The sequence below is a fragment of the Nesoenas mayeri genome (genome assembly GCF_963082525.1).
Source record: "Nesoenas mayeri genome assembly, chromosome: 6".
Classification (NCBI taxonomy): domain Eukaryota; kingdom Metazoa; phylum Chordata; class Aves; order Columbiformes; family Columbidae; genus Nesoenas; species Nesoenas mayeri.
In genome coordinates this window covers 31,032,411-31,058,518 of record NC_137545.1, presented here as the reverse complement: position 1 = coordinate 31,058,518, position 26,108 = coordinate 31,032,411, and the positions used below count along the sequence as shown (strand labels likewise).

General features: G+C 36.0%; 1 protein-coding gene across 5 annotated transcripts in view; it reads right to left on the bottom strand.

Moving 5' to 3' along the window:
- PTPN4 (protein tyrosine phosphatase non-receptor type 4) overlaps positions 1-26,108 on the bottom strand; it is a 117,392-nt gene that overhangs the window by 52,370 nt on the left and 38,914 nt on the right. For 3 of the 5 annotated variants that reach the window (XR_013922275.1, XM_080346754.1, XM_080346755.1), the window contains exons 1-9: positions 20,827-21,316; positions 14,305-14,412; positions 10,401-10,443; positions 10,225-10,303; positions 6,259-6,303; positions 5,961-6,013; positions 3,621-3,741; positions 2,451-2,538; positions 1,182-1,270 (exon numbers count right to left, since the gene is read on the bottom strand). Coding sequence is in view for 4 of the 5 variants with exons in the window: in XM_080346754.1 (XP_080202880.1) it covers positions 1,182-1,270; positions 2,451-2,538; positions 3,621-3,741; positions 5,961-6,013; positions 6,259-6,303; positions 10,225-10,303; positions 10,401-10,443; positions 14,305-14,412; positions 20,827-20,964 (764 nt within the window). In the remaining variant the exon portion in view is untranslated. Of the gene's footprint in view, positions 1-1,181; positions 1,271-2,450; positions 2,539-3,620; positions 3,742-5,960; positions 6,014-6,258; positions 6,304-10,224; positions 10,304-10,400; positions 10,444-14,304; positions 14,413-20,826; positions 21,317-26,108 lie in introns of those variants that run through there. The other 2 variants (XM_080346752.1, XM_080346753.1) reach the window with 1 other exon arrangement.

Below are 26,108 nucleotides of genomic sequence, written 5' to 3'. Positions count from 1 at the left end.
TGAAAACAGGTCACTGATTATAGGCAACGGATCTTACCCTGTGCTAACAGAAAACAACAAAACCCCAAGGATTTCAACTGCTTATATCAGTTTGAATTTAGAGAAAAGCCTTGCCAGTTTTAATTGTGGTAACCAATTTAATCTATTTATCTGAAGATGACAGACCAGCCAAGAACTTTAGAAAAGTCCAATGCTGCGTTGCCCAAAACCAGATCAGGAGCAAATGATAATGCAAAACCTTCCATCATTTTCCTAGAGCAAACAGCTTTTGTGCCTGGGAAACTAATGTCTCTTATGATAATTTTATATGGCTGACTTCACCCACTCAGAATGCTGTTCTAGCATACTCAGTGACATATGTAGTAAGTAAGGCTGTCAAAGTGGATTCCAAGCAGGCAAAGGAAACCAAGGGAAGGTTCCTTCTGAGGGAACTAAAAAAAAGCATCGAGGAAGGTGACATAACTTCTACACAGCACTGGAGAAGTTATAGTGCAGAACAGGATTTCTCTTAGATCTATCCCCTTCTTATATGAATAAATAAGAACAGGATTGCAACTTCAGAGGACTGAAAACTATAGTAACACTTAATCAGGATAACTCCATGTTTACAGAACAACTTTAGAAACTATTTTAGTTAAGAGAGCATTTTCTGCAACAGATGTACTTTTTGATCCTTAGGAAAATGGTTATCTGTGGATGAAGAGATGACATCCATCTGCTGACTGATGACATTGCTCCACCTTGGTTATCCTCAAGTGCCATACTACATCAAATTTAACACACGCAGCGCAATTAACTTACATGTAACAAAACAGATAAGTGCAATCACTCTCCAAGTTAATATTTTTAAGTTCAGTTGTCACTTTAAAGATTGTCAGCTAGACCATAACACTGGCCCTGGCTATACAGTTAATTAAACATCAAGTATGCTTACAAACTTGTGGAGAAAAAAAATGTATTCAAATTCATTATAGTTTGCACCACAACCGTTTAACAGCATAGCATGCAGAGCAGGACAAAACCTCAGCATAAAATTACCCACAGCACAGCGTGAGGTAAATAATTGCATCTTGATAGGCTACAACTAAGTTTCAGTCTCTTTTGAAGTGTGTGACACTGGTAGTGATAAAAACATGTTTTGAAATACTTAAAAAAACATGAGGTTAAACAGCTGTCCTTACCACTGAAAAGTGTTAATTCGTACTCTGTTCTTAAAAATGAGTATTCCACCTGACATCACTCCAATCATTATTTCATTGTTACTCTGATCCTTTAAAAAAAAAAAAAAAAAAAGAGAAAGTTATTTGAAGAACAATATAAATATCTTTGAAGCCTCATATATATTCATTCTCATCTCTCTCTGAATACGCAGATACCATAGTAAAACAGATCTCAATTGACAGGGAAGGAAAAGTGTTTTAAGAAGACACGTAAGAATTAAATTATTTAGCACACCCCTGAATGTTTGTTCCAAGTTCTTTATAAGCTACCACAGAATTTTAATTTCCTAAGTTAGATGTTCTATCTTCCACCAACCTCGAAGAAACACATAATATAGACTATTCTAGCAGTTTATTATGAATAACAGCACTAACAGACTGGCTTGATGTTTGCTACACTATAAGCAACCAGCAGCTTAAATTCCTACCTGAAAGGAAATTGCAATCTCAGAACACAGAGAGGAGAGAGTCTAAAACAAACAATATTGTAAGCATTTTTAAATAGTACAGTTTTTCCAAAATATCTCTGCACTCTAACCAAACACCTTCTATTCATCTTCTAATACATGTGCAAAAACAGCAGGACACAGAGCAGTGAAGTGGGGTCCATTTTAAATTCTACTGCAAGTTTCTCTAACCTTTGGGAGTAGGGCAGGGATACTTAAAAACCAGAGATGTCTTGGTTACAAAAAAATAATTATATTCAGAGGCTTTGCAGAAATGGTGGCACTAGTACTGGCAGGTTAATATTGTTCAAGCCAAGACCTTGAGCTCCTTGCCTTACCAGATAAAACAGATATCAAATTATATTATGCTTACCTTACATTAACAGTTTGTATTATATAATGATAGTGATTTATAATTTGATTCTAATCTGAACCAAATGAAATATTTTTGAAAGTTGACAGACCCTTAAATATCAAAAGCACATTCAACAAGTACATTTTTCTTATTCACCAGTAGCCAACTGAACAGGCATTCAGGCCAACAAGGCTCAAGCTGAATTATACATGTATAATTAAGCTCTTATTTAAGCAAAGAAACACCCTCACTAGAGTGAAAGAGGAATTATAGAAATTGGTAAAAGGCAGGCACCTAATAAGATAATATTTACTTTTTTTCCTCTTGTAGGCAGCAGGCAGGAAGGCTCACTAAAAAGAAATTTCTCTTTTTCCATAAATCTCAGAGGAACCTGTTTTTACTTTACAATACTAGTTCATCCAAACTTACCCTTGCATAGTGCAATTCAACTCCATAAAGTTCTAAGGTACGTGCTGTATTGAGATAATTAAACTCTGCTTCTGCAGGAGACAATCCTCTGAAAGAAAGAAGCTCAATCAGAAACTTTCCAACATAACCCCCCACATCAGGCTCCCTTGTGAGCTCAAAGAGACAATCTATGTTCGTTTTACTACTTCTGCTCCACTCTGAAATCTGAATTTCCTTTCTCACCATAAACAGACTGTAACCCAAATTTTTAACAGAAAAACACTTGTGCTTCCGTAATGACAAAGTCTTGACAAGAGTCCACAACACAGCTTGCAAACACACACAATGTTTTATTTCTAATGCACTGTATCATTTAAATGTCTGTGGAGCTCTAGAACCTAGAAACTACTCTGTAATTTCCTGTATTTTGTACTGATAACAGGAATTTCTCTCCAAGGCTCATACTTATAAATTACCATCAACTCACTTTAATTTCTTTATCTTACCTAGCAGAATTTGCTAAGCCATTGACTGAAATGTAACATAACATTCATAGTTTCTAAAGTCAACAACATGCGCCAATTAAGCAAAGGTTTTGGAAATATACCGTACATTTTCTTAACTGTAACGAGAAGTGCTTAAGTTCTAGAATACCAAGGAACCATCACTGAAAAAGCACCACAATGTTAACACACTGAAAAAAAATATTTTCCATTGCTTCATTGCCTTTTCCTCTTTAGTAAAAGGTCACAGACTTGCACACAGGAAAGAGCAGATACTGAAGAAAAGGACTTTGTTACTTCTAAAGTAACTCTTGTTTACTGGTGAGAGCACCATGAAAACAAAGCCTTTATGCACAGAGCATTCTCAAAGACTGAAAAAAAACTCTTAAGGAAGTTATAACCTGTAACCCAATCTAATACACACAAATACTGTTTTCAGTGTACCTTTAACATGTCTTTTCCACTTATTTTCGTTGTCATTCTGTCAGATATTCTATCTGCGCAGAGTATCAATGGTACTTACTATACAGACAATCTACCAAAAAAATCACATCAAACATACTCTTGAAAAAAAAAAAAAAAGCCAAAAAACTTTAAAGACAAAATACTCATTTGTTTATACAATAGCACAGCACCAGCAGTCAGGATTTAACAAAGTCAGTAAATATCTTCTGCTGTAAATCCTTACATGTGCTGCTGATGTAATTTTGCTATTTCTTTTTCAAAGTCTTGAGGCTGGCTAGGGATGAAAGAATAGTCTGAGAGGTAGCCTGGCAAGTTTTCTGAATGGTTGTAGTCTCCCAGCTCGGCTAAAATATTAAAAAGAGAGATTATTGTTTATCACTGATGTACTTGGCACTGTGCAATGCCCCCAAATCCACAAAAGTCTGCTCCCACATAATTTATGATCTACAGCAAACAAAAACAGAGAAGACATTTGAACTCTCCTTTTCCCTTTTGAATAAACAGTCACATTCTCAGTGAATACCATGGAGATCACTTAGAGAGAGCTTTGAGTAGGTACTTATGAAGAAAGTATATAAAGTGGTTTATTTTTAATACAAATTAATTCATAAATGCTGTCATAATGGCTGACACTAATATACTTAAAAGTTACTTCATTTTTTCTGATTTTATTTTACCCTTGTTTGCTTTCATGTAATTATACAATAAATATATTTTAACACTAAAACTGTTATTTCTTCATTAAGCTCTGCAAAACCCACCAACTCACTATGTACCAAGATATACTCAGAAGCATGAGAAAAATATTTTTTTGCACATTCAGTTGTATGTATGGGAAGAAAGCATGCATACATACACGCACATTGAGAGACTTTATTTGAAACCACTAAAAAGTGTGTTTACATAGTTGCTCACAGTTTCTTAAAATAAGAAATAAAATCACATTTACTATAGGAATCAAAAAAGCCCCATACAAACAACAACATTTGCTAAAAAATACAGGCTTTGAGGCTTTCTAACTATAATAAAAAAATTAAGCTTTAAATGTCTGCAATCCACGTGACAGATCTACAGTGATAGGTGAGTATCATAACGTGAAACCTGGGAAGCTGATGGCAACACAGCAGCACAGGGGTTCCTGGGCAGGTGCCCTGACACCCGCATCAGGCAAGGAAGGACTGAGCAGAGGGATGGGCACCGTGGGGAAAGGGAAAGGGAGTCTGGGGCACTGGCATTGCCAGAAACACATCCTATTCTAAATAATTTAAAAACTGGAAATTGGGACCAGGTTTCATAACAGCTTGCGTGCCTTGCTATAACCCACTACAGAGAATACAAGACCGTCCCAGATCTACACCTGCTCTTTACTTGTGTTTATAAAGGATCCCAAGAGCTAAACCCAGAGAGAGTTTAGCAATACGCAGGCATAGAAAATCATTAGACAGGGGTTTGCACATTGAGGAACTTAAGGGCAGCAGGATCTCGTATATAAATGCAACTATAGTGCACTGTGCATACCTGCCACTTCTACAGTATTCAAAAAATAAACATATTATACTCTTAAAAGCTTAAACTGTTATAAACTTTTCACAGTGCCTGCTTCATGATCAAATATTTCACCTCTTCTAAAGCAAATCCCTGCGGCATGACAGCACTTGTGGTTCCTATCTATTTGCAAGTAGCGAGAGTTCAGGAGTTTTGTTTAAGAGAAATTGTTCCATTGATCGATCTGGAAAAAGGTGACCCAAACTAACAAAACTATACATAAAACATTGCATTACGGTACTTTTTTCCGCTGAAAAGATTAACCTGGACACTATTTCTCTGATACGTTCGAAGTATACACAGTACTAAAAGTAGATATATGTATCTTTAACAGCAGAAAAACGCGTGGACCTAGATGGACATATCAGGATTGCTTATAAAACTGAATTTCTGACAATCACAAATTTCAAGAACTAAGTGCTGAACAGTCTTTTAGTTGATTAGTTGTTGTGGTTTTTTTTTTTTTTTCCACTGAACAACTTAATTATGAAGGAAAATGGGGAGAGAGGAAGAGGACTAAATCTCAGCCTTCGAGACTTATCTACTCACTGGATGGCTTAAAATTGACAACAACTTTTTGCCCAGATATGAACAGAATTCCTTTTTCACATCTATTTGTAGATTCACTGTATGGTATGTTAAAACTGTTTCAGTGTCTAAAAAATGTTTTATCATCATTCTCAAGAAAAAAACAAATCTAACTCCACATTTCAGAATACAGAGAAATACAAAAGGATTGTTTTGAGACTTTTAACTGCATGGGTTTAAAGAAGGCAAGCAGAGACTGTTACCAGTATCTTTTCCACATTAGTTCAGCAAAACATGTTGGGGGGGGTAGGGGGGGGGGACAGGGAGTGTAGAAAAACCACCCACCCATATTTCCTTAGCCATGATAAAAGTAGCATCATGCCCACAAACACAGTATAATGCTAGAAAAACTATATTCTTTAGAAACTAATCAATACTACTTTTTATGTATTTCAGTAGTAACATGTACCTGAATACTACTTATACTTACACTGAACAGCATAGGAAGCCAGAAGAGCAGCAGTATTATAAGGACAGGGCAATCTGTTTTGGTTTTAAAATGGGAAATAAATAAAATTACATATTTCATGTGAAACTTGGATTTTTTTGAAAAGCCTAATCTTTCATAGCCTATGAACAAATTAGAGAGAATTATTATAAACACTTCTACTTGCATAAACAGTAATTTATTTTAAAAATATTTTTATTTTTGCAGGTAAAATCCCTCCCCATTAACTTTTCCTCAACCAAAGCTGCATTTCATGTTCAACACAACAAATATGTCTTACCTTCCAGTAAGAATGTCCTGTTTAATTTGCAAAAAATACTGGTACCTTATTTAAAGAAAGAAACAAAACCACTATAAGTAAAAATAAAATTATGTAACTATTTTTCATCAATTTAATGCATTTTGCTGTCAGTGCAAAACTAAAACTTCACATTTTGCTTGCTATTTCTTAAACTCCTATGGTTAAGAATAAACTATGATTAGTAAAATAATAATACAACTTTGTAAATTAAACTAGTTACAGGTTATGAAGAAAAACATTGTATTTCACTAAAAGGCTGCAAATTTAATATTCTACCTGATTTATTTTCCAATATTTATGTTGAATTTAAAGTTTAAAAAGAGAAAAAAGAAATGCCTTCATGGTGAATGAGTGTGAACAATAGAACTAATTAATATGGCAATGAAAATTTGAATTTTGCCTCTGTGTATAGAAGTACCTCAATAAGAATGATTTGTACTCCATGTAGATGAAATAACTTTATTCTTATTTAATATTTGATATTACTCTGTTTTCATTTAAATTAAAATAATTACTCTTAGTATTTTGGAGTTACATTCTTAACTAAAAGTTGTGGATTCCATTATGGCAAATGTCTTCTGATTGACTTCCCTTGAACTTCTGAAGTTTTCTTTAATTATGATGTGAGAAAAGCTTGTTAGAAATTCATCTAGTCTTCCCAGGCCCACTCTTTCAAGTCAAGGAGATAGAGAGAGCCAAAGGAACAGATAAACACTTTAAAACAAGAACTATTTCCCATGGAACAGTGGCAGCAGAAACACTGACACAGAAACCTCAACAAACCTGAAAGTGCAAACAGATTTCTCTCTAAATTACTTCCTGTGTTTGGCCTATAAAACCCAAATATTTTGTTAACGTCTCAGAATGAACCTTTTGTTCATACAATTTAGTTCCTTCATAGTTCACTCAAAGGTTTCAGACAATTTTAAAGTAGTACAAATGTTTATATCAAGTGGCAAATCACACTTACTATAAACCTGCACTCACACAGAGACTGAAGTGTGGTAACAAGACCTCCTGAGATGGCAGGATGTTATTAGCACAAGCTTAAACCTTCAGCAAAACCCCCTTATAATAGAGCATAAAAGCAGCTGTAGAATTTAGGCTCTGATGCCCTTTTATTTAAAAAAAAAAAAGTTTTACTGAGTGGAAAACTTCAACATCATTCCTGCTTTCTTATATGTTTATTCTGTTTTGGGACCTCCTATGTCATTATTGTTACAAAACTAATCTGGTTTCCTTCTTGCAGTTCTGATTCAAAAGTAGAGAATCAGACATTCTCATTCATCATAAACACTCATCAGAATTACTTATCAAAAATCACCTTTTTCAAGTTTGACTGAAACCAAACATTTCCCAATATGAGCTTGCAATAAGAAATTAAAACCAAAATATATCACTTGATTACACAGGACTTCTTATTACTGTATAGTCTTCGGGAAGTGGATTAACTACCACTTTGAAGACTTCAATAAACATTTACACAAAGACGCACTGAAATCCAGTCATTTACAAGCTAAATATAGCAGAGAGTTAAAACATTCAATGTTTGAAAAAAAATGATGCAAAACACTCACAAACAGACCAACAAAGATGTAAAGCCCATGTACTCAGCTCCTAGAAAACTGTCTAAAAGTTCTTGGACTGATCAGAATGGCAAGAAGCCTAGTTTAAGGTTTAAGTTAAAACTGAGGCATTAGCTAGGCTTTAAAGACTTCAAAACACTTTTCATATGCTACCTTACAATGCATACTGAAACAAACAGAAAAGACAGATAAAGCAAAATTTCTTTACCTGTTAAAAAAGCGCAATAATTGACAAGTTCTATTCATGCTTAGTTTGAGCATCTCTTCATAAAATATCCAGAAAAAAGAAAAAAAAAATCCATTTTTCCTATTTTTTCTGTTAACATTTCTGGCTTCAAAAATGTAGGACAAAAAGATTCTGTATGTGCAGCTGCACCTTTTATTTTTTTTGGTGTAATGCTTTTTTAGAAATATTCCATCGTAGTTAAGGGATTTCACTATTAGGGAACACCAAGCAGAGTTCCTTTTCTGTCCACTGTTTTCAGCTAACAGTGAAGTTAATTGCTTGTTAGCTAATGACCCCAGCTTGAACACAGAAGCCTCACAAACTATTGAGCAGAATGGGAAATCAATGGAAGACTTAGCAATGGAGATCTGAAAGAGCCTGCACAACAAATTCAGCTAGAACAACGAAGGTGGCATTGCATTACAATATTTCATCTTCCTGATATATATATATATATACACACACATATATAGAAAAGGGTAAGACAGAATTATTGCTAACTGGAGTCAGCATTAATAAGCAAGTCTTTTTGCCATGAGCAGAACTAGCAAAGTTTCATTGCCAAGACAAGTTCCTAAAGCTAAACTCTCCAACATAAGGTGAGCTCCTGTTGACCCTCCCAGACCCGGGGCATTCAGAACCTGCCAACCGCACACACATTTGCACAGGTCTAGTAAGACACAAGCTTGCACTGAACTGTTCCCTGACATCCATTAATATGGCGACTCAATCCTCTGTTTTCATGATATTTATAAGAACTGGGCATCTTTGAAAAGTTTCAGCTTGAGACAGAATTGTCAGAAGTCTGCATTTTGCTTCTTTCTGTTTTTAAGGGGGAAATACTGATGACATGAAAGGAGCCCAGATATGTGACACAGCATCCAAACTTCACTTCAAAAAAAAAAGAAGACCCTCATAGATAATAACCCTCTCTTTATAATAATTCCAAATACAAAACAGTTTTCTCAGGGGCAATTAGGCATATTAGCAAGAAAGGCAGAGCTGACCTAGATACAGCAATCATACATTATTTCTCATCTAAAAGGATGCTGTATTTATAGCTGTGTATTTACAGCTAACATTTAAAGTAAACAGTTGTCTCTTTACTGTTTACTTCATGTTGATCAACATTTACTGTTTTTTCCATCTCTTTAGAAATATTACATCTTTTCCTTTAATTTAAATAACACATTTTTCATTATTCTGATACAGTAAGTTGCCAGATTTTCCTAGAGTAAATATTTCAATACAACAAAGCCTGATTCAGGATCTCTGGGACTCATTTTAGCAAGATTCTGTCTGCATAAATATGTGTAAAATTTTGTCCAAAATATGATGAATCAAAATAAATTATAAACAAATGTGGACTCAAATTTTCACAGTTTTGGTAATCACATTTCTAAAGCTATCTTTAGTAATTTAGATATTGTTTTTGAATGGGGCTGACCTGTTTTCAGAATGGCTGACATCCAGAAATTCCAATCTGTCAAATCCTGCCACTTAGGTGGAGGACCAGCACTAATTAAAAATACTGAAAATTTGAGGCATTTCTTCAGGGAATAATTGCAACTCACAAGCCTCCTATCTTGATTCATATTGAGCATTTTCTTCAACAGACTTCAACAAATTGCTATCGAAATAAGCTTACATGCTTCAAGCTAGGACTAAAACCATACAAAGAGATAAATTTTATTAGTGCAAGCAGAAAACTGAGGAAAAAATATTCAAGAAATAAAATGCAGAAAGCTTGGTATTTTTTTAATCACAAGAGAGAACACAAGTAAGGATAAAATTAAATTTGTACTCATTGGTGAACAGTAAGATTAAATTTTTCCTCTCTTCTCTATTTTCCATTTCTGTTTCTACTTGGTAGTATTTTCGTCATGTAGTTACTTCACTTTGCATATAAGTTCATAAATTTATTCACAGAGGCTTTCTGTTATATTGATTTGGTGCAACTGGATTGCTCATATCTGTAATTATTAGGCAAAAATTAGAAGCTTGCACATGAAGACGCAAAAATGATTTAAAAGAAAATTTCCATGTCGCACCTTAAAAAAAATTACTGATCATTTTCCCCTTAAACATAAGCCTTATAGAAAACTGTTTCATTAATAAATTAACTAGACCTACCTTGTATATTCTTCCTGGAGCTTGTTTGGGTCACTTACAAAAAACTTAACTCTGAAATTCAAACTGTGAGGAGATCCTCCTACGGTCAAGAAAAGTTATTTCTAATTAATCAGGGTACCCTGGGAAATCAGCATAACAATGATATATGAATTGACCAAATACATACATGTACTCACTTTTTAATTGTTTCCTGATGGGTTTGTTTGGATCCAGCCACCTCTGGAAAGAGACAAATCATAACACAAACTTTAGAGAAACAAAAAAAGTACCAATTATAGCCTTATACTGCAAAAAAACGTTGCTTTTCTATTCCTTTTTACCAGAATGTCCTACTGGCATACAAAGCCTTGTTACTGATTCTGGACAGAGAGTCACAATGATCATCAACAGTTGCTCTTGTTCTTCTTTCCATGAGATTACCTGTTGTCCAGGTATCTGTCTATTACAGTGCCTGCTCGATTATGACTTGGTTCCTCGATTGTCACATGAGTCTGAGAAAGGTGAGAACTTGATTATGGTGTGTTTCACAATTTTCAGCTACTCTTTAATCTGATTATCTAAGATGGACTAACTGTGGCAGTGAAGAGCTATAAGCAGGCTAATTTACCCAACTCAGAAGTTAATTTGCTTAAACTAGTTCCAGCAGTTTGACTCTGCATTTTGCAGGTCTGACACATGCAGGGAGTGATTCCACTGGCTCAGACTCTCTTCATGTTGTCAGCTTGAGTGTCATCTCTGCTAAGTTGCTAATTGGCATCTTGGAAAGCAGAGGCTCAGCACTCAGCCTCCTGGATGAAGGATCAGAGAACAACTTTACCAAACAGTGCCCAATCTTGATTGTCTCTACAGCAGAACGCTGCTGTCGGGAAGTACAGACAAATCTTTCTAAAAATCAACGCTGCAAATTTCAGAGAGAAGTATGGTTGTCTGCAAAGCCCTACAAGTTGTTTAAACCACTCCTCACCAGCAATCCAGAAGATTCTGCACATACAAACGTAGTTCAGTTAACTCTTAAGTCTACCTTTGTTATAATTAGTGATCAATTCCTCAGTCCGCCTTGCGATGCAAGCCCGAAAGCCTCAGGAAACAGTTACATGGCCTCAGTTCTTACGAAGTGATAGAGACCTAACCATGTAGGGTATGTAACTACTGCACATTTATCACAAGGCTTTTTATAATATTTTTTCATGTGAGGGAGGCGAAAACAACCACACAGAGGTACCTGAGCCATCTGACACACGCTATGGATCTGAAGTTAGCTCCGAGTCATTTCATTCACTGGGAATAATAAACAGCTACGACCAAATCCAATGCTGTATCTCTCTATTAGAAAACTTAAGAGGAACTAAAGATACAGTTTGATGCAGCTTAGAGAGAGGGCGATTACTTCAAAATGACCTCAGACAATCAATTATATTTAAGACTAAATGTAATGGCTTAAGAAAGGACTCTCCAGACAGGGATACAGATTAATTTTATATAAGAATATTTCAAAACACAGTCAAAGATACTACAGTATCTTTAAGCTATGGTATATGATCCAATGTATCTGCTAAAAGCACAGATCTGACTGATAATCCTTAGGTTTTGTTTCTGTGTGAAATACTGTTTGAGATTACAGTTAATCCAGAAAAGATGGAATTGAAATGCCTAGCAGAAATCTTGTATTTACATTTTCTTCTGGCTGTAAAGATCAATTTGATATGTACCAGTGTAGCTCAAACCACAGAGGAGTAACTGTTTTTTGAACCATATTTAGCAGGCGACATCACTGGATCCAAATGCAAAAGGTGTCTTTTCTCTCTGGTAAACTGAAGAGGGTTAAACCACTTACTATTGTAAAGAAGCTGAAGTTGACAGGATTTAGGCAGAAGTTTCAGAACTCCATGAATCAAGGTGCTGCTAGCAAGGTGTGTTAGCCCATTCACATCCCAGTAAGTCTGAGAGGCAGGTAAGTTTGGGGATCCATGAAGTTTGTACCCCTGTTCCTTGGAGAGTCATGTCTGTCCTCTCTCCTCCCCCAGTGCCCAGGACCCCAAGTCAATACACCCCTCCAGCTATGCACAGCACCAGGGCTTTCCTGCATTGCCTTCTACTGGGACATTAGTACTATAAAAAACCCAACCAAACAAAGAAAGCCTGTGCAGTTTATGAAATCCACATTTACACACAATGATAGAGGTTTCCACATTCAATCAGCAGAATTGGCTTTCCCCCATCATTTTTATCTCCTGCCGTATTGACTATATATTAAGTAATATTCCGCTGTGTTATTTCACAAGTAAGTAGAATATTTGTCAATTCAATCTCGTTTCTTTGTCCAAATGAAGCAAGTGTAAAAGTAAACTGATAGAAAAAAATGAAATTAGTCACACATATAATTTTTTCAAGCTTACATGACTAATATTGGTAACATTTCTATTTAGCTCTGACACATTGTTTTCATGGCAACTAGATATGTGCTGAAAAGCCAAAATATTTAGGAGTCAAAGAATACTAAACCTTTAAATCATGTGCTTATATCAAATAGCTGTGAAGTCATTCTTCTTTCAGACTAACTCTTAACCAGATCCTTCTATTACAGTGTTGTGTTCAGCTGCTTCTACACAGATAAACTAAAAAAAAAAAAGAGCTTAGAGGCCTAAGCTTTGGAAAGCCAGACAAGTGATAATGAGAAACACTACAAATTTCTGATTGTTGAGTAAAATATTGAGTGATACTCAATTAAATACTTCTTAAACAAAGCTGGAAAATAATTCAGCCCTTTCTACAGCATGGCTATGTCTTTTCAGTCTGGAAACAAAGTTTAGAATAAAAAGATTAAATGAGGCCAGCCTGCCAATGTCTTAACAGAACTATTCAAACGTTACAAAAGAAAGCTTTGTTAAATATCTACAACTGTTCTATACAGCTTACTCATATTAATAATCTTAACATTACCAGAATTTAGAAAAAGACTATAATTAAGAATAACTTGCTTTAGAGAAGAAAGAAATGTGGAAGTAGTTCACTATTCAGGTAGAAGAAAAATTATGGCTGTACTGTGACTTCTTTCTTCTTCTTCTAAGTTGACATTAAAAATAAGTAAAAAGAAAATCCCAACCTTTTAGCAAGATGAAAAAGTATTCCTTCTTTTTAGAATAGTTACTCTTGATGGTAAAACAACAGTAGACCAAATCTGCACTTACCAAAAAAAGTTGCATTATCTTCTGAAATTCACCTTAGTTACTGAATGATTAACACTTTACAGTGTCACTTATCTCTACAGATCATATTCTGCACATTTTGTGAACAAAAATTACTTTTGACACACAAGCTGAGAGATAAATTTAGACACCATCACTCTGACATGCATATAATGGGAATAAGATAAAGAATTGTATTATAAGGAATAATACTTAGTTAAATTGCACTTTAAAACAAGTATTGAGCATTTGATACCTACAAAAGAAAGTATTCAAGAAGTATTCTTCAAGTAATCATGATCCCAGCAGTGCAGCTGTAGCTATTACAGCCACAGAACATTATAGGTGGATCTACTGGTGAATTATAAAGTGATTTACAAAGTTTCAGTCCAATGGAATTTCCTTTCAATTAAAGCACATAAACTATTATAAACGCTCATTTTCAAAGTACTCCCTTCCTTTTTCTATCAAGGTGATGAGCGGACAGCCCTTTTCAGCTAGTGAAGCACTATTAAAAGACCTACCAGGTATCTGGGTTAGAAACAAAAATATCATACAGGACAATCTAGAAACTCCCATTTTTATGTAAGTCCTAATGAACTAAAAACAAAAAAAGTTACTATTTCTGATCCTAACTGACAATGACCATGAAGTCTAGTACATAGATACAATAAAACAAGCAATATTCTTTTACGATTTTGTTTCATAAGCACAGATCTCAACATTTTACTCAACTTGTTAAATACTAACATTTAGTTCTATTGTAACTACAGGGTGATACAAACCCACTCAAATGACACAGCTGGAGAAGACAGCACAATATTGCAACGGCTTCTATTTACTTCTCTTTACAATGACATAGAGTACAGTGATGAACATAAAACAGTCAACTTACAGGGTTATCAGTAGATTCATCAGCCAACTGTAAACCGAAGTAATCTCTCTCTGTCAAATCGAGATGCTTGAAGACTACATCCAACAGAACTTGTCCCTGATCATGTTTCTGCAGAAAACAAATACATACACTGTTTAATGAACAAATAATAACTGGACACACATAGTTCAGGGAGGCAGAGCACATGGACATTTAGATGTGCTTCAGCCTGAATTTTAAATATCAAACATTTTAAATATCAAAAATTGTATCCTATTTTTAAACAAGCTTCATCTCTCTTCTTGAAACATATGTAAGGAATTACTATTTTTCCTCCCTGCCATCTTCTAAGAGTAAGAATTTCTCACTTGTCAGTTAGCTACAGGATTATACCTGAAAGCCATTCACTAGCCAAATTTGATATTTAAAAGAAGTACAAAAAAAAAAAAAAAGCTAGGATGTGACAAGGAAATCTGTAGCCTTGTTTGGGTCACTGAATTTAAAAGAACAGGTCTGTACAAGTTATTCTTACTTATTTTATCTGAAAATCTGTTTGAGAATCTAAACGAACCAGCATATTGAAAAAGTTTCTTAAGTTAAATAACATAGATAGCTGAAGCAGCCAAATATCTGGGAAGTGCTATTTTAATGTCTTCTCTCAAAGATACTTCACTACAAATGAACTAATTCAAATGAACAGAATAACAGTAATATTGCTCTTCAGAGACAAGCAAACAAACTTGATTTCTACTACAGGGACAAATCCCACACAGAAAATGCTATAAAAAGAAACTGTAGTTGTTGGTACCTAGTAATTTTTTGCCTAACCTGAAAATAGTGCCAACACAGCAACTGAAATGCTGAATATACCATTATGACAGGACTTATTAGACATTTGGTGAAACCTGAAGGGAGTTTCCCAAAGAAGTGTCTGAGATTCTTGAAGTTGAAAGATGAGGAAAAATTCTGCAAGAACAATTGCCAACCAAAAAATTTTTAAAAATAAAAAAGGTCCCAAGTAATATTGATGCTGGAGTGGATTTGATACATCTCACCTTGTTTAGTATAGGCAGTAAGATATTTTTGAAGCTTGAAAACAAAAAACTGCTGTTCTGCTCCCAAAGTTTACTTTTTCAGCTGTTAAAACAGAAGCATGTAACTAAAAGGCCAAAAGGAGGTTTCAACAATTTCATTAATGTCCACGTACAAGAAAAATCTACAAATCGCATTCAGACATTTCTTGGCATCTAAGTGTATCCCATCAAAACACTCTTTTTTTTTTTTTAAAATTCAGCTGAAATTACATTTAATTTAAGTAAACTGTCAAAAACATTTATTGGGAGCTAAAAAGTCCAAGAAGCTTGAACATTTATTTCATAATAAAAATACCCCAGAAAATAGTTATCAACAAATCATGCTTGAAGTGATCCCAGCAGGGCAATCATAACTATGGCTCTGCATATTTAATTTGAAATTACATAAGGCATATATTTCAGATCCCATATAAATGTGGCTAAGTTAAAGTGATCTAAGAATTGCTATATTTACTTTGAAAGACTATTAAAAAAATAGAAAATTTCCTGCTGTTTCATGAACAGGCAGTAGAAGCACCAGTTAAGAAGTTCACTACTGAAAAATTTACTTTCCAATAACTAGAAAAAGCAAAGAAAAAAACCAACAGGTGTTAGCATAAGAAATACACTACAGTATAAATGTATAAGGCAATTTTTACGTACAGTCCAAAAATAGTCACTTTCATTTTTAATCAGGAGTTTCCGATGCATTTTGAAATAAACCAGTAATCGGTACAATTTTTTCAGCAAATAAAACTAACTTTAAAATTAATAGCAAGACTAATTGCTTCTTGGCACTTTTCCCCACGCAAATTTAAAACAGAATTCAAACTAAGAACTTTTAACAGTAACTATCAGAAAACTGGAGACATTTGGAAGCCAAGTTGATGCTTGCCTTTACCATGGCTGACAAGTTACTTCTTTGAATAACACTCAGGTATCAATTCTGCAGCTTTTTTCCAGTTTAAACCTGAGAATTTATACTATTTCTTAAATGTATGAACAGACACCTCCTAACGAAAAAGCTTAGAACTTGCTGATCTGTTTGAATTTAGTGATACAGAATGTCATTTCACGACCACAGGGAAGTTATTTCTCCTGCAAGAGAGCAGCAAATGTGGTAAGAGAAGACTAGTTTCAACATGAAGCATTTGTTTTGATCACAGTGTTTTACTCTCAATGCAAAATAAAGATAAGCATCTAGTAAAACCAGACCTCCAGTTAACCCAGCTCTGATATTTATATAATGATGTTGCAGCTTGCCAGAGCAGGTAAAGGTCACAATCCTGCCTGTTGTGAAAGGTCCAAAATATTTATACTACTACCATAACCATTGCATAGCTACTCTAAACTGTAAAAAGTATAACAAGTTCCTACTTTTGCCCATTTTTTTAAAATAAAAAAGCAAAACCAACAAATACGGATTAGCTTAAAAGAAACGTGCTTTATACCTACAGACAAAGTTAAACATCAGTATTTCCTCCTAAAACAGGGAATAATGTAAAAATATATGAAAAATGGGAACTATCTAACATAAAATTGCAGTAGTTAGGAACAAAACATATCTTTTTTTTTCTGAATTGGAATATTAGAATATTATGGGTACTTCTTACAGTCATTGCCTGAGGCAAAATGTTTAACAAATTTTGGCCTTTCAGCACAAACTTGGCATCAGCACTGGACATCAATATATTAACTGCACTTTATGAAGTATCTATCATCTAGTGGCTGGCATCCAGTACCACTAGATACAAATTAATTTCTAATCGCAAAATTATTGTTAGCTGTTTACAGACACCCATGTTTGAAAATTTAGGAAAAGATCTGCACTTCCATAGGTTTAATGCCTGCTTACCAACTACTGCTACAATCTTCCCAATTTATGTTACTGACATTCTGGTTTTGTTGCTGGCTTACAGAACTGGCCAGCGGTACAGCAAACACCGGTAGATACTGTGCTGCTGTGCCACCCCAAACGGGTCTGGATTTCTGATGAGGGAGGGATGGGATGACAAGCCCAGGGGTTTCCTGGAGGGTTGGGCAGCTCTGCTGCCCACAGGTGTGGAGAGGCCGCGTTGCTCCTCTGCTCATGGCAACACTGGAACCCCCACTGCAGCTCATCGCAGTACACGGGTGGGAACTCCAGTAAGTGCATCCCCAGTGTGCACGACTGCCTCCACTCATTCTACAGCTTATGTCAATTTTGCAAGAATTCGCTTGTTTTTAAAAAAAACTTTAAAAAGGGAAGCAACTAAGTAATGCTGAAGATTGAATTATTGAAAATTTTCGCTTCTAAAATTACAGAAGGGGTGGTGTGGGGTTTTTTGGGTTTGGGGGGGATTATTTTATATATTTTTTATTTTACTTCCATTAGAATGTAAATTTAGTAAGGTGGAAGATAATTCTGAGATAATAAAGGCTCCAAACTGAAACAGTTGTCCATGACGGCTGGCCCACCATCCTTGCTCACAGAACATCTACCTTGACTTAGTTTTTCCTGAAGTTTAGTGTCAACTCGATATCTATGTACTGGCTTTCAGGAAACACAATTAAGTCAGCCTGCACAGAAAAAACACAATTTGAGGGATTTAGACAGTTAATTAAAGCCAACTAAATCAATTTGATCTTTAAGAAGCAAGTTTACAGTAAAACAAATCATCCTGATCATGTTATTATCTCAAGTCCGTCTCAGTTCTTCCAGCTACACTTCCTGTGGTGGCTGCTTTTCAGAGTCTAAGTAGAAATTCTTCATCTGGTAAGCAGCATGTTCTATAAAAAGGATTTCTACTCTTCAAACATACACATAGGTTACTTACAACTGATTCTTCTGCCTGCAACAAAAATAACCTTTGTCGGGCTACAACCCACAGGGATTATTTGATTTGATTTGTTACGCTCTATACGAGGTAAGGTTAAGCACAAAGAACGACTATTTTGCAGATCAATGGAAAAGGCTGGTTGAAATGTGAACTTAGAACATGTCACATAAATTATCAAGAGGCATTGTCTGTGATCAGTATTTTGCTGTTGGAGAAGAAACAGCATTTGAGCACATTTTTACTAATACAGCACTGCATATTCCAGATGATTAAGCTTTACCATCATTAGCATGCAGAATACCTATAGCAATCACCAGGAGGCAAAAGCCTTGCTATAATTTTTGGTTTTTTAACATATCTTTGTTCTTCCTATTTTGTAAACAATTTTATAAATATTTATTGCCAAGTGTTGTGTCAACCACAATGAAGTAAAACACAGCTATAAAGCCTGAAAATCTGTATACTATGTAGGTTAGCGTACATTTGCTATGATTGAATACCTTATTGTGCGCTATTTTTGAAAAAACAGATTGAAGCTGAGACCTGAGATCAACATGTTGAGCACCAAAGAACTTTTTATTCCCGAAACTGATTTTTAACAGAGAAAAACTGCGGGCTGATCTATGTAAGCATTAGAGTGTGATCCATGCAACTAAAATATTTAGTACGTTAGGGAGGCAGGGAGAACATATTACATAATTTTTTCTTAAGAGAGACAGAGTAGACATTTGAGGATTTATAACTGGTGATTCTACTCTAGACAAGCACTAAGATTCTCTAACAACATACAGCTCTTGAACACCCACATCAAAAATAAGCATAATCCCCCATACCTATTGTACAACAATTACTCAGAATTATTTTAGCCAAGTCTTATAAACAAACAGAAAACCGCAAGACAGGTGGAAAATGGAAAACTCATGTATTTGACAGCAAAGAACACAACATTTACAATTTCTTGGTACTTTTAATGTTTTGTCTCCAACGACATTTTGCACATACTGCTTTTTGGCACGCAGTATAGACGGGAAACTGTTAACAAGGATTAGAAGAGGTACAGAAGAGCAGTGGAATATTGTAGAGAAAAAGGGAAACGGGATATAGGAAAAGTTATCCCAGAAAGGAGATAAGGTTTGATGCCTTTAGTCATCTCTCCCCCAGCTCCTTCATCTAAAATACCCACCCTTAAACACTCAGAAATCCCAAAAAGTTAAATAGCTCCTGAATGAACTACAAAAATGCCTTAAGGGAACATCCTAAAACCTTCTATCTTGATTGAAAATTCTAAAACAAATATCCACCAAGTTTACCTCTAAATCTTAAACCACTCAACACTGGATCCTTGGAAGTTTTTGCTAGATAACAGATTTCACTGCTCTGACAGGTTGCTGCAGGCTGCACGGGCTCTAAGCACCTGATTACAGAAGAGAGAAATGCACTCATTCTCATGTATCTTCCCTAAACCCTCTGAATGTATCAGTGTCACTAAACATTGGATATCAGAATTCCATATAATTACTGAGCATTAAAACTTTGTCAAATAGTTCAAATTAAACTTGTTCACAGATTTGAGAACTGCTTCAGTTTCTCTCTTATTTCCCAGCTGAAGTCCCACAGCCTTTTTATTCGATCCTGAGCTGTTCCTTTACTCCCTTTGCTAAGTTCTGTTTTCTCTTCAAAAACTCTAATCATGATACCACCTGTTACTTTTACCATCCCATTATTCAACCTTTCTCCACCTAAGTTATCCAATCTATAGCTTACAAAGTAAAAGCTGAGTTCTGTCTCACGATACCCTAAAACTTCTTTCCTGTTGAGTTCTGGTTCTTTGCACTCAAAGATTTCTTTAAATGCTTTAATGTTTTCTTGTGAGGTCCTTGACCATTGTTTGTGGTTTTTTTCCCTCAAGAAGTAGAAAGAAACGGTTGCATTTGTGTGAACACATGCACAAAACCATGAACATTTTCATTTTAAGTCCTTATCAAGCACTACAGGTTAGAAAATCTGATAAATAACCAATTTTAAAATCCAGGCTCATATGTAAAAGTTATTCACTTTTTCCAGTAACGGTCCTTAGCATTCCGCAAACAGCTTCCTATTTTCTTTCATGCCATCCTCATTAGTGCATTAGAAGGTGCTAGTTTAACCAAGAGAAATCATGGAACAAGATTATAATCTGAAAAAAGCAAAATAATACTTCAAGATGATAGCTGTAACCAAATATAACCATATACATGACTGAACGTAGTTAGCTGCACAGTCATGAGAAGAGTTACCATTATACCTTACTCATGCTTAAAATGCAAAAATCAAACCAAAGTAAAACAAAAGCTTGCTTCTCTTTCAACTCAGTGGCAAAACTGTGCTCCATTTCCACGATACAACTTTTGTCCATGAAAAGAATTACCGGAAATAAACTATGCTTTGTGTATTCAATTTTGAAATGAAGATGTGTTAGTACTATAGAGGATGCCAGAATGACTAAGTTCACAGTGACTTATTCTGCACATGCACAGACATGTCTGCCTGAACATAACTTCCCCTTCTATTCTGTACTTAACACTACATTGAAAGCCAAACTCCAGCCGTACAAGTCCAGCAAAGGAAAACAAGCGTGGTGATAATTGATTTGCAATAAATAAATTACTTACATTAACTCTGAAAGCTTGTACAGTGTTATCCAGGAGAAGAACGTTGCAGACCACCTCCGTATGCTGCCTGTCTCGTGCCAGCTCAGATGCTCGTACATTGTAGGTTCTGCCAGCAGGCAATCGGAAACGTGCGGTCATTACTGTCCACACAGGGTCTGCAAGCAAAACAAAAAATAAAATTTAAAAATACTTAAAAATGCAAATGTCAGAATGTCATACTTCAAAGACAGGTCAACACAGCAAATCCATTGCTAAAAAACTCCATTACAGACAAAAGAAAAAGCAGTACTAAATTCATGGTATCCAACAACAAAGCTATGTCTTAAAAATTAACACAACCTTATTCCAAAACAGTCAGTCCTTTACTTTCTGCTCATGGTCCACGCCTTCCCTATTTTTCTTTCTTTTCTTCTTCCTCCCCCTTTTTTTTTAAAAAAAGAAGATTGAGAACTGCATCTTCACTTCAAAAAGCACTGTAATTGCTGGGCATCACAGCTACTACACTCCCAATATTAGAGGCAATTAAGTAATTCATTTCAGAGCAAAACAAGAAAAAAAATGCTTACTCCAAAAAGCTTTCTAGAGAAAAAGCATAGAGAAAACAGCAAGCACACAAAGATTTTGACGCATTATTCTGCAAAGCCTGTGCATTCACTGTATAATCATTAGATGTGAGAATACACAGTGATAACAAAAACATAAGCATTGTTTGTTTGTTTGTTTTAATTACAACATGGACAGATAAAGGTTTGTCAAACTACTCAATCTTCTGTCTAGATCAATTTGATTGGATTTATGTATTTAGTTTTGAAGGACAAGAAAATCCTATTCTTCAAATACAGAAGAGTGGCCAACACAAGTATAAACCCTGTGCTAAGTGCTCATAAATAAAATGCAATTGAAAAGCAACTTTCACTATTTCAAACTAAGATTCTAATGATTATCATGCAACCCCAGTCCAGCAAAGTACTTCTGTGCACACATGCTATTAGCCCTATCCAGCGACACCAGCTACTTTCTTAAGTACTTCACAGGATCAAGGCCTGTGATTCACTTAATTACATGCTCAGCAAGCTATTTCTACATCCTTCGACAAGGGCGTAAGCAAACAAAGTTTCATAACTTAAGTACAGAATAAACTGGGGTAGAAAATTAAAATACTTTAGAAAGTAGTAAAAGAAGACAGGTATTCTCAAAACTGAATATATAATGATTGATGTTCCTTATTCTCTGAAATATTATGAAGACTTCAAAAACATTTACACATTTGCTTCCTATTTGGGGGTAGCGGTGTATAGCGATTAAAAAAAAATAAAGAGGCTAGTTTAGCAGAGAACAGCAAACATCTGAGCAGTAACTAGAGAACTTGCCTGGCTCATAACAGATACCTGTGCTCCAATATATATGAATGAAATAGGGGTACCAAGCAGATCAATCCCCTCCTAAACAGCTGACAGCTTAGATACTGAGGCCCTCCTGGGAAAGCTGGAGACCAAAATTCAAGCCGCTCGCACCAGGACGGGCCCGGACTTTGCGGTTTAACTTTCTTCCCACCGCCTGCAACCAACTTCCCAAGTGACTGCCCTACAAATCCCTGAGGTGTTTTGCTTTTCTGGAGCACATCTTCAGTTCTTTCAGCATGACCACACATCTCAGACATAAAGCAATATCTTTTATGATAATCCATCATTGCAAAATGTTACACTTTTGACTCAACCAGCATTTTCAGATTAAGTAGTATTTGTTTCCTTACAAGGCAGGTTTTTTATTTGGTTGATTTGGGTTTTTTTTGGCTACTCAGACACTCTGGCTTCACAACTGCAACACTGTATTCATGAAGAATTACAGCAAGTTTATTTTTATTTTGCTAAACCAACATGACAAACTGAGAAAGGATAAGGATCCCAGATAAATCCACGAGCTGTAAGCTAAACTCACAACATTCTCTTAATGATAAAATAATGTAAAATTGAGTCACAAACGCTGAAACTCCAAAGTAAAGCCTAACAAGAAACTACATGTCTGACAACTCCTCATGAAGAAGATGCTTCTGCTATGTCTTCTACAAGTCTCAAAAATAACAAGCAGAAGAAAACACTTAGCACAGAAGAACAGGTAACTGAACTCTCCACACCAGTGGTCTGCACCAACATAACATTTCACAAACAATATTTCATGTCATGTAGACACAATCTAAAAGTCAATCACCTTACTAGCCATAATGGTGTAAAGATCAGCATCTTTATCAGTGCAGCTCCATAACCAATAACTATGGTCAAGTCTTTCTGACTGTGAGCTGAATCAAATAAGGTTTCAAAACAGCATGTAATTTGATTAAAAACAGTTTATCCATAGCACAGAAACAACCCTTTAACTGGCATGTTTTACAAGGATTTGCACAAGTGACAAATCAACCACGACACAGTGAGGGTTATCTCAGAGTCCCTTCCCATGGATACAAACAGCAATGCACAAAGCAGGACAGTTTAGCTTCCACATAAGTATTGCAGTCTGCACAAAACCATGTGGTAGTGAGCTAGGGGGGTCTAACTCAACAACCTGCCAAAAAAAAAAAAAAAAAATCTTGTTAAAGGCCAAAAACCTTCACGCTTTAATGGAACAAAAAGCAAATCTCACTTTTGCCTCCTGTTCTCTCCCCTATTTTCTTATTTGCTGATCAAGACCAACCATATTTCTTCCTTTCTCATCACTGCCTCAAACTAGACAGAAAGCTTCTGGGTTTCAAACAGAGTAACAAATTCATAAGAGTGAACAATGACAAAATCTGCCCTCAGTCATCCTCAAAATCTTTTCATACCAAGCAACCATTCACCATGCCCCTGGATAGACCCAACAAGGTTCTTGCTGTAACACAGATGATCTTCACTCCAACCAAAAACACTGAATAGTCACAGACAGTGATTCAGGCCTTTCTCACTGTACATAAATGAAATGGTTGAATTCAAGAAAGAAGGCACTGTATTTTGGATTCACTAAGAAAACGAGACAGGTGAGACCAACAGTTCACCCAGCTCACAGACCTGAAGGGCAATGCCTTCTTGTTCTGTTTAAGGAAAGAGGAAATTAATAGGAGACGCACAAAGATATTTCTCGCATACTGTTCCACAGTTTGGAGCATCTTCCAGGTGTGGAGCTCATATTGACACCATGACAGACATCAGTCATTCATAAATATTTTTTTCATGGGCTTAGGAAACCATGTTTTGAACTTTCGGGTTAGACAATAAAACATTATATTCCATGTCCCACATACTACACATGACCATCTTGTTGTATTAGACAAGTTTCATCCATGAAACTAAGAGGCTTTTTCAACTACAGAATACAGTTTTACAACTAAGTGTAGTAACTGAAATCCTGAAATACTTCTACCAAATGGAAATATAACAGCTATGAAAGTAATAAAGAGGAAGGTGAGAAAAGACAGACTATTTTCTGCAAATCACATTCAAAGTTATTCTTTCCTCTTATGTCAACAAAGAAACTATGGGAAGTATGTAGGGATTATGTTAAAACACCTTCACCATCACACGCTCTCTCAAAAATACTCTTCCTCCTAAGATCTGCCAGAGCTATTACCAGTAACTGCTTTGTAGCCAGTCACGTGTACATAACCCATATTTACACCTCTATCAGCATAGTGACATAAAAAGGACGCAGTTGTTAAGCACAGACAGACCCCGCAACTACTGGTTTTACTGTGACGCACTTGTTTTACAATATAACTGGCCCCAAACTGCACCCGTATCATCATTATTACTCCTTTCTTCCAGAAATACATCCACCCAGAACACAGATGATATTATTTCTCCTTACCAAGTATGCCATCCTTACTACACATTTTGAATACATACTAGCTAAATAGTGAGATGGCTATCTATTGCTTATGAGCTTATGTCACGGAGGCACCCCGAGGTTAGTTTAAGGGACAACAGGGTCCAAAACAACTTTTATTAAACCAGTGAGAAACAGGGTTTTAGCACTCCAAAAGTGACTTACATACAGGTTTGGATATCAGTTGAGGAAAATTATTAAGGGGCAGTAACTAATACAACAGGAGGTCCACAGTGTGCATGCACGTGGCTTCACCCAAAACAATGCCGGAGCCGCCCCTGAGTCCCGGACGAGTACACACTTGCCTGAACACAGTGTGCAATTATTTTAAAGAGATAGGTGTACTCATAGTGAGTACGGAAAGTGTACACTCACGACTGTGCGAGGAAATAATTTATACACGTGCTCGCATTGAGCACGGAAAATACACGTGCAAATGTGCACAGAAAGTATATGTACTCGCAATCCTGCGAGAGTTAATTTACTTACACACGTGGCGGCAAGGCAAGCGGAGTCTCAGTCCCGAGGAGCAGGGGCCGTGGCTCCTGGCGGCAGTGGCTAAGCTCGTGCTCCGAGAGACCCGCGACAATGGGCTTTCGACAAGAGTCCTGCTTTTTTTATTGTCTGATCAGATCTGACTGTAGGCATTCCAGAAGCTTCTCTGCATCCCCACCTGTGGGGTGACCCTGAAGCCTCCAAACATCCCCCACACTGGCCACAGGCACCCAGCAGCTCAGTGGCGCTTCGGCACTATCTTCTCCTAATGGCCCTGTCCAGGGTGCTCTGGGGCCAAACAAAAGAAGCTGTTAGCCTCAAGTAGCAGAGAGAGGGGGAGATGTGCCTACTCCTTCCATACTGAAGGAGGGACGGGGAGAGAAGGGGGTTTGCATCCTGCCACAGCTTATAAATCTTAACCATCTGATTTCCCACCAAATATTGACATATACAATGACGAAACTTACGAAAATTCAGCTACACTTATTGCAAACTTCTGAAACAAAAATGGGTTATAGTTAAAGTTAGTATGGAACAAATGAAAGTCTGACTTCAAGCTCCAAAGTAAGATCTGTAGATCCAAAATAAATAGGAGTAAAGACAAAAAGTGAGATTCAACCTAAAAAAGTTTGAGAACAACTGGTTTAAACAGCAAAGTAACTTAAGCAAGATACTTCTGTGTGTACATATGCGTGTCACGGACAGCACCACGGCCACTTCCACTAAGAAAAATCTTTCTATATATGCAAGGACATTATTTAAATCGGATTTAAATCAGAGTAAGCTTTGCATATGAAGAAGGTTTCTGCTTACAATTTTTCAGTGTCTTCTGCTAAGCATGTGATATTTAGACACTTGAATTAATAATCCAAAGCATGTGCTGCTACAGCAACTAGAAAAGGACAGAACTTGTGCAATGAAACTCCACTTAC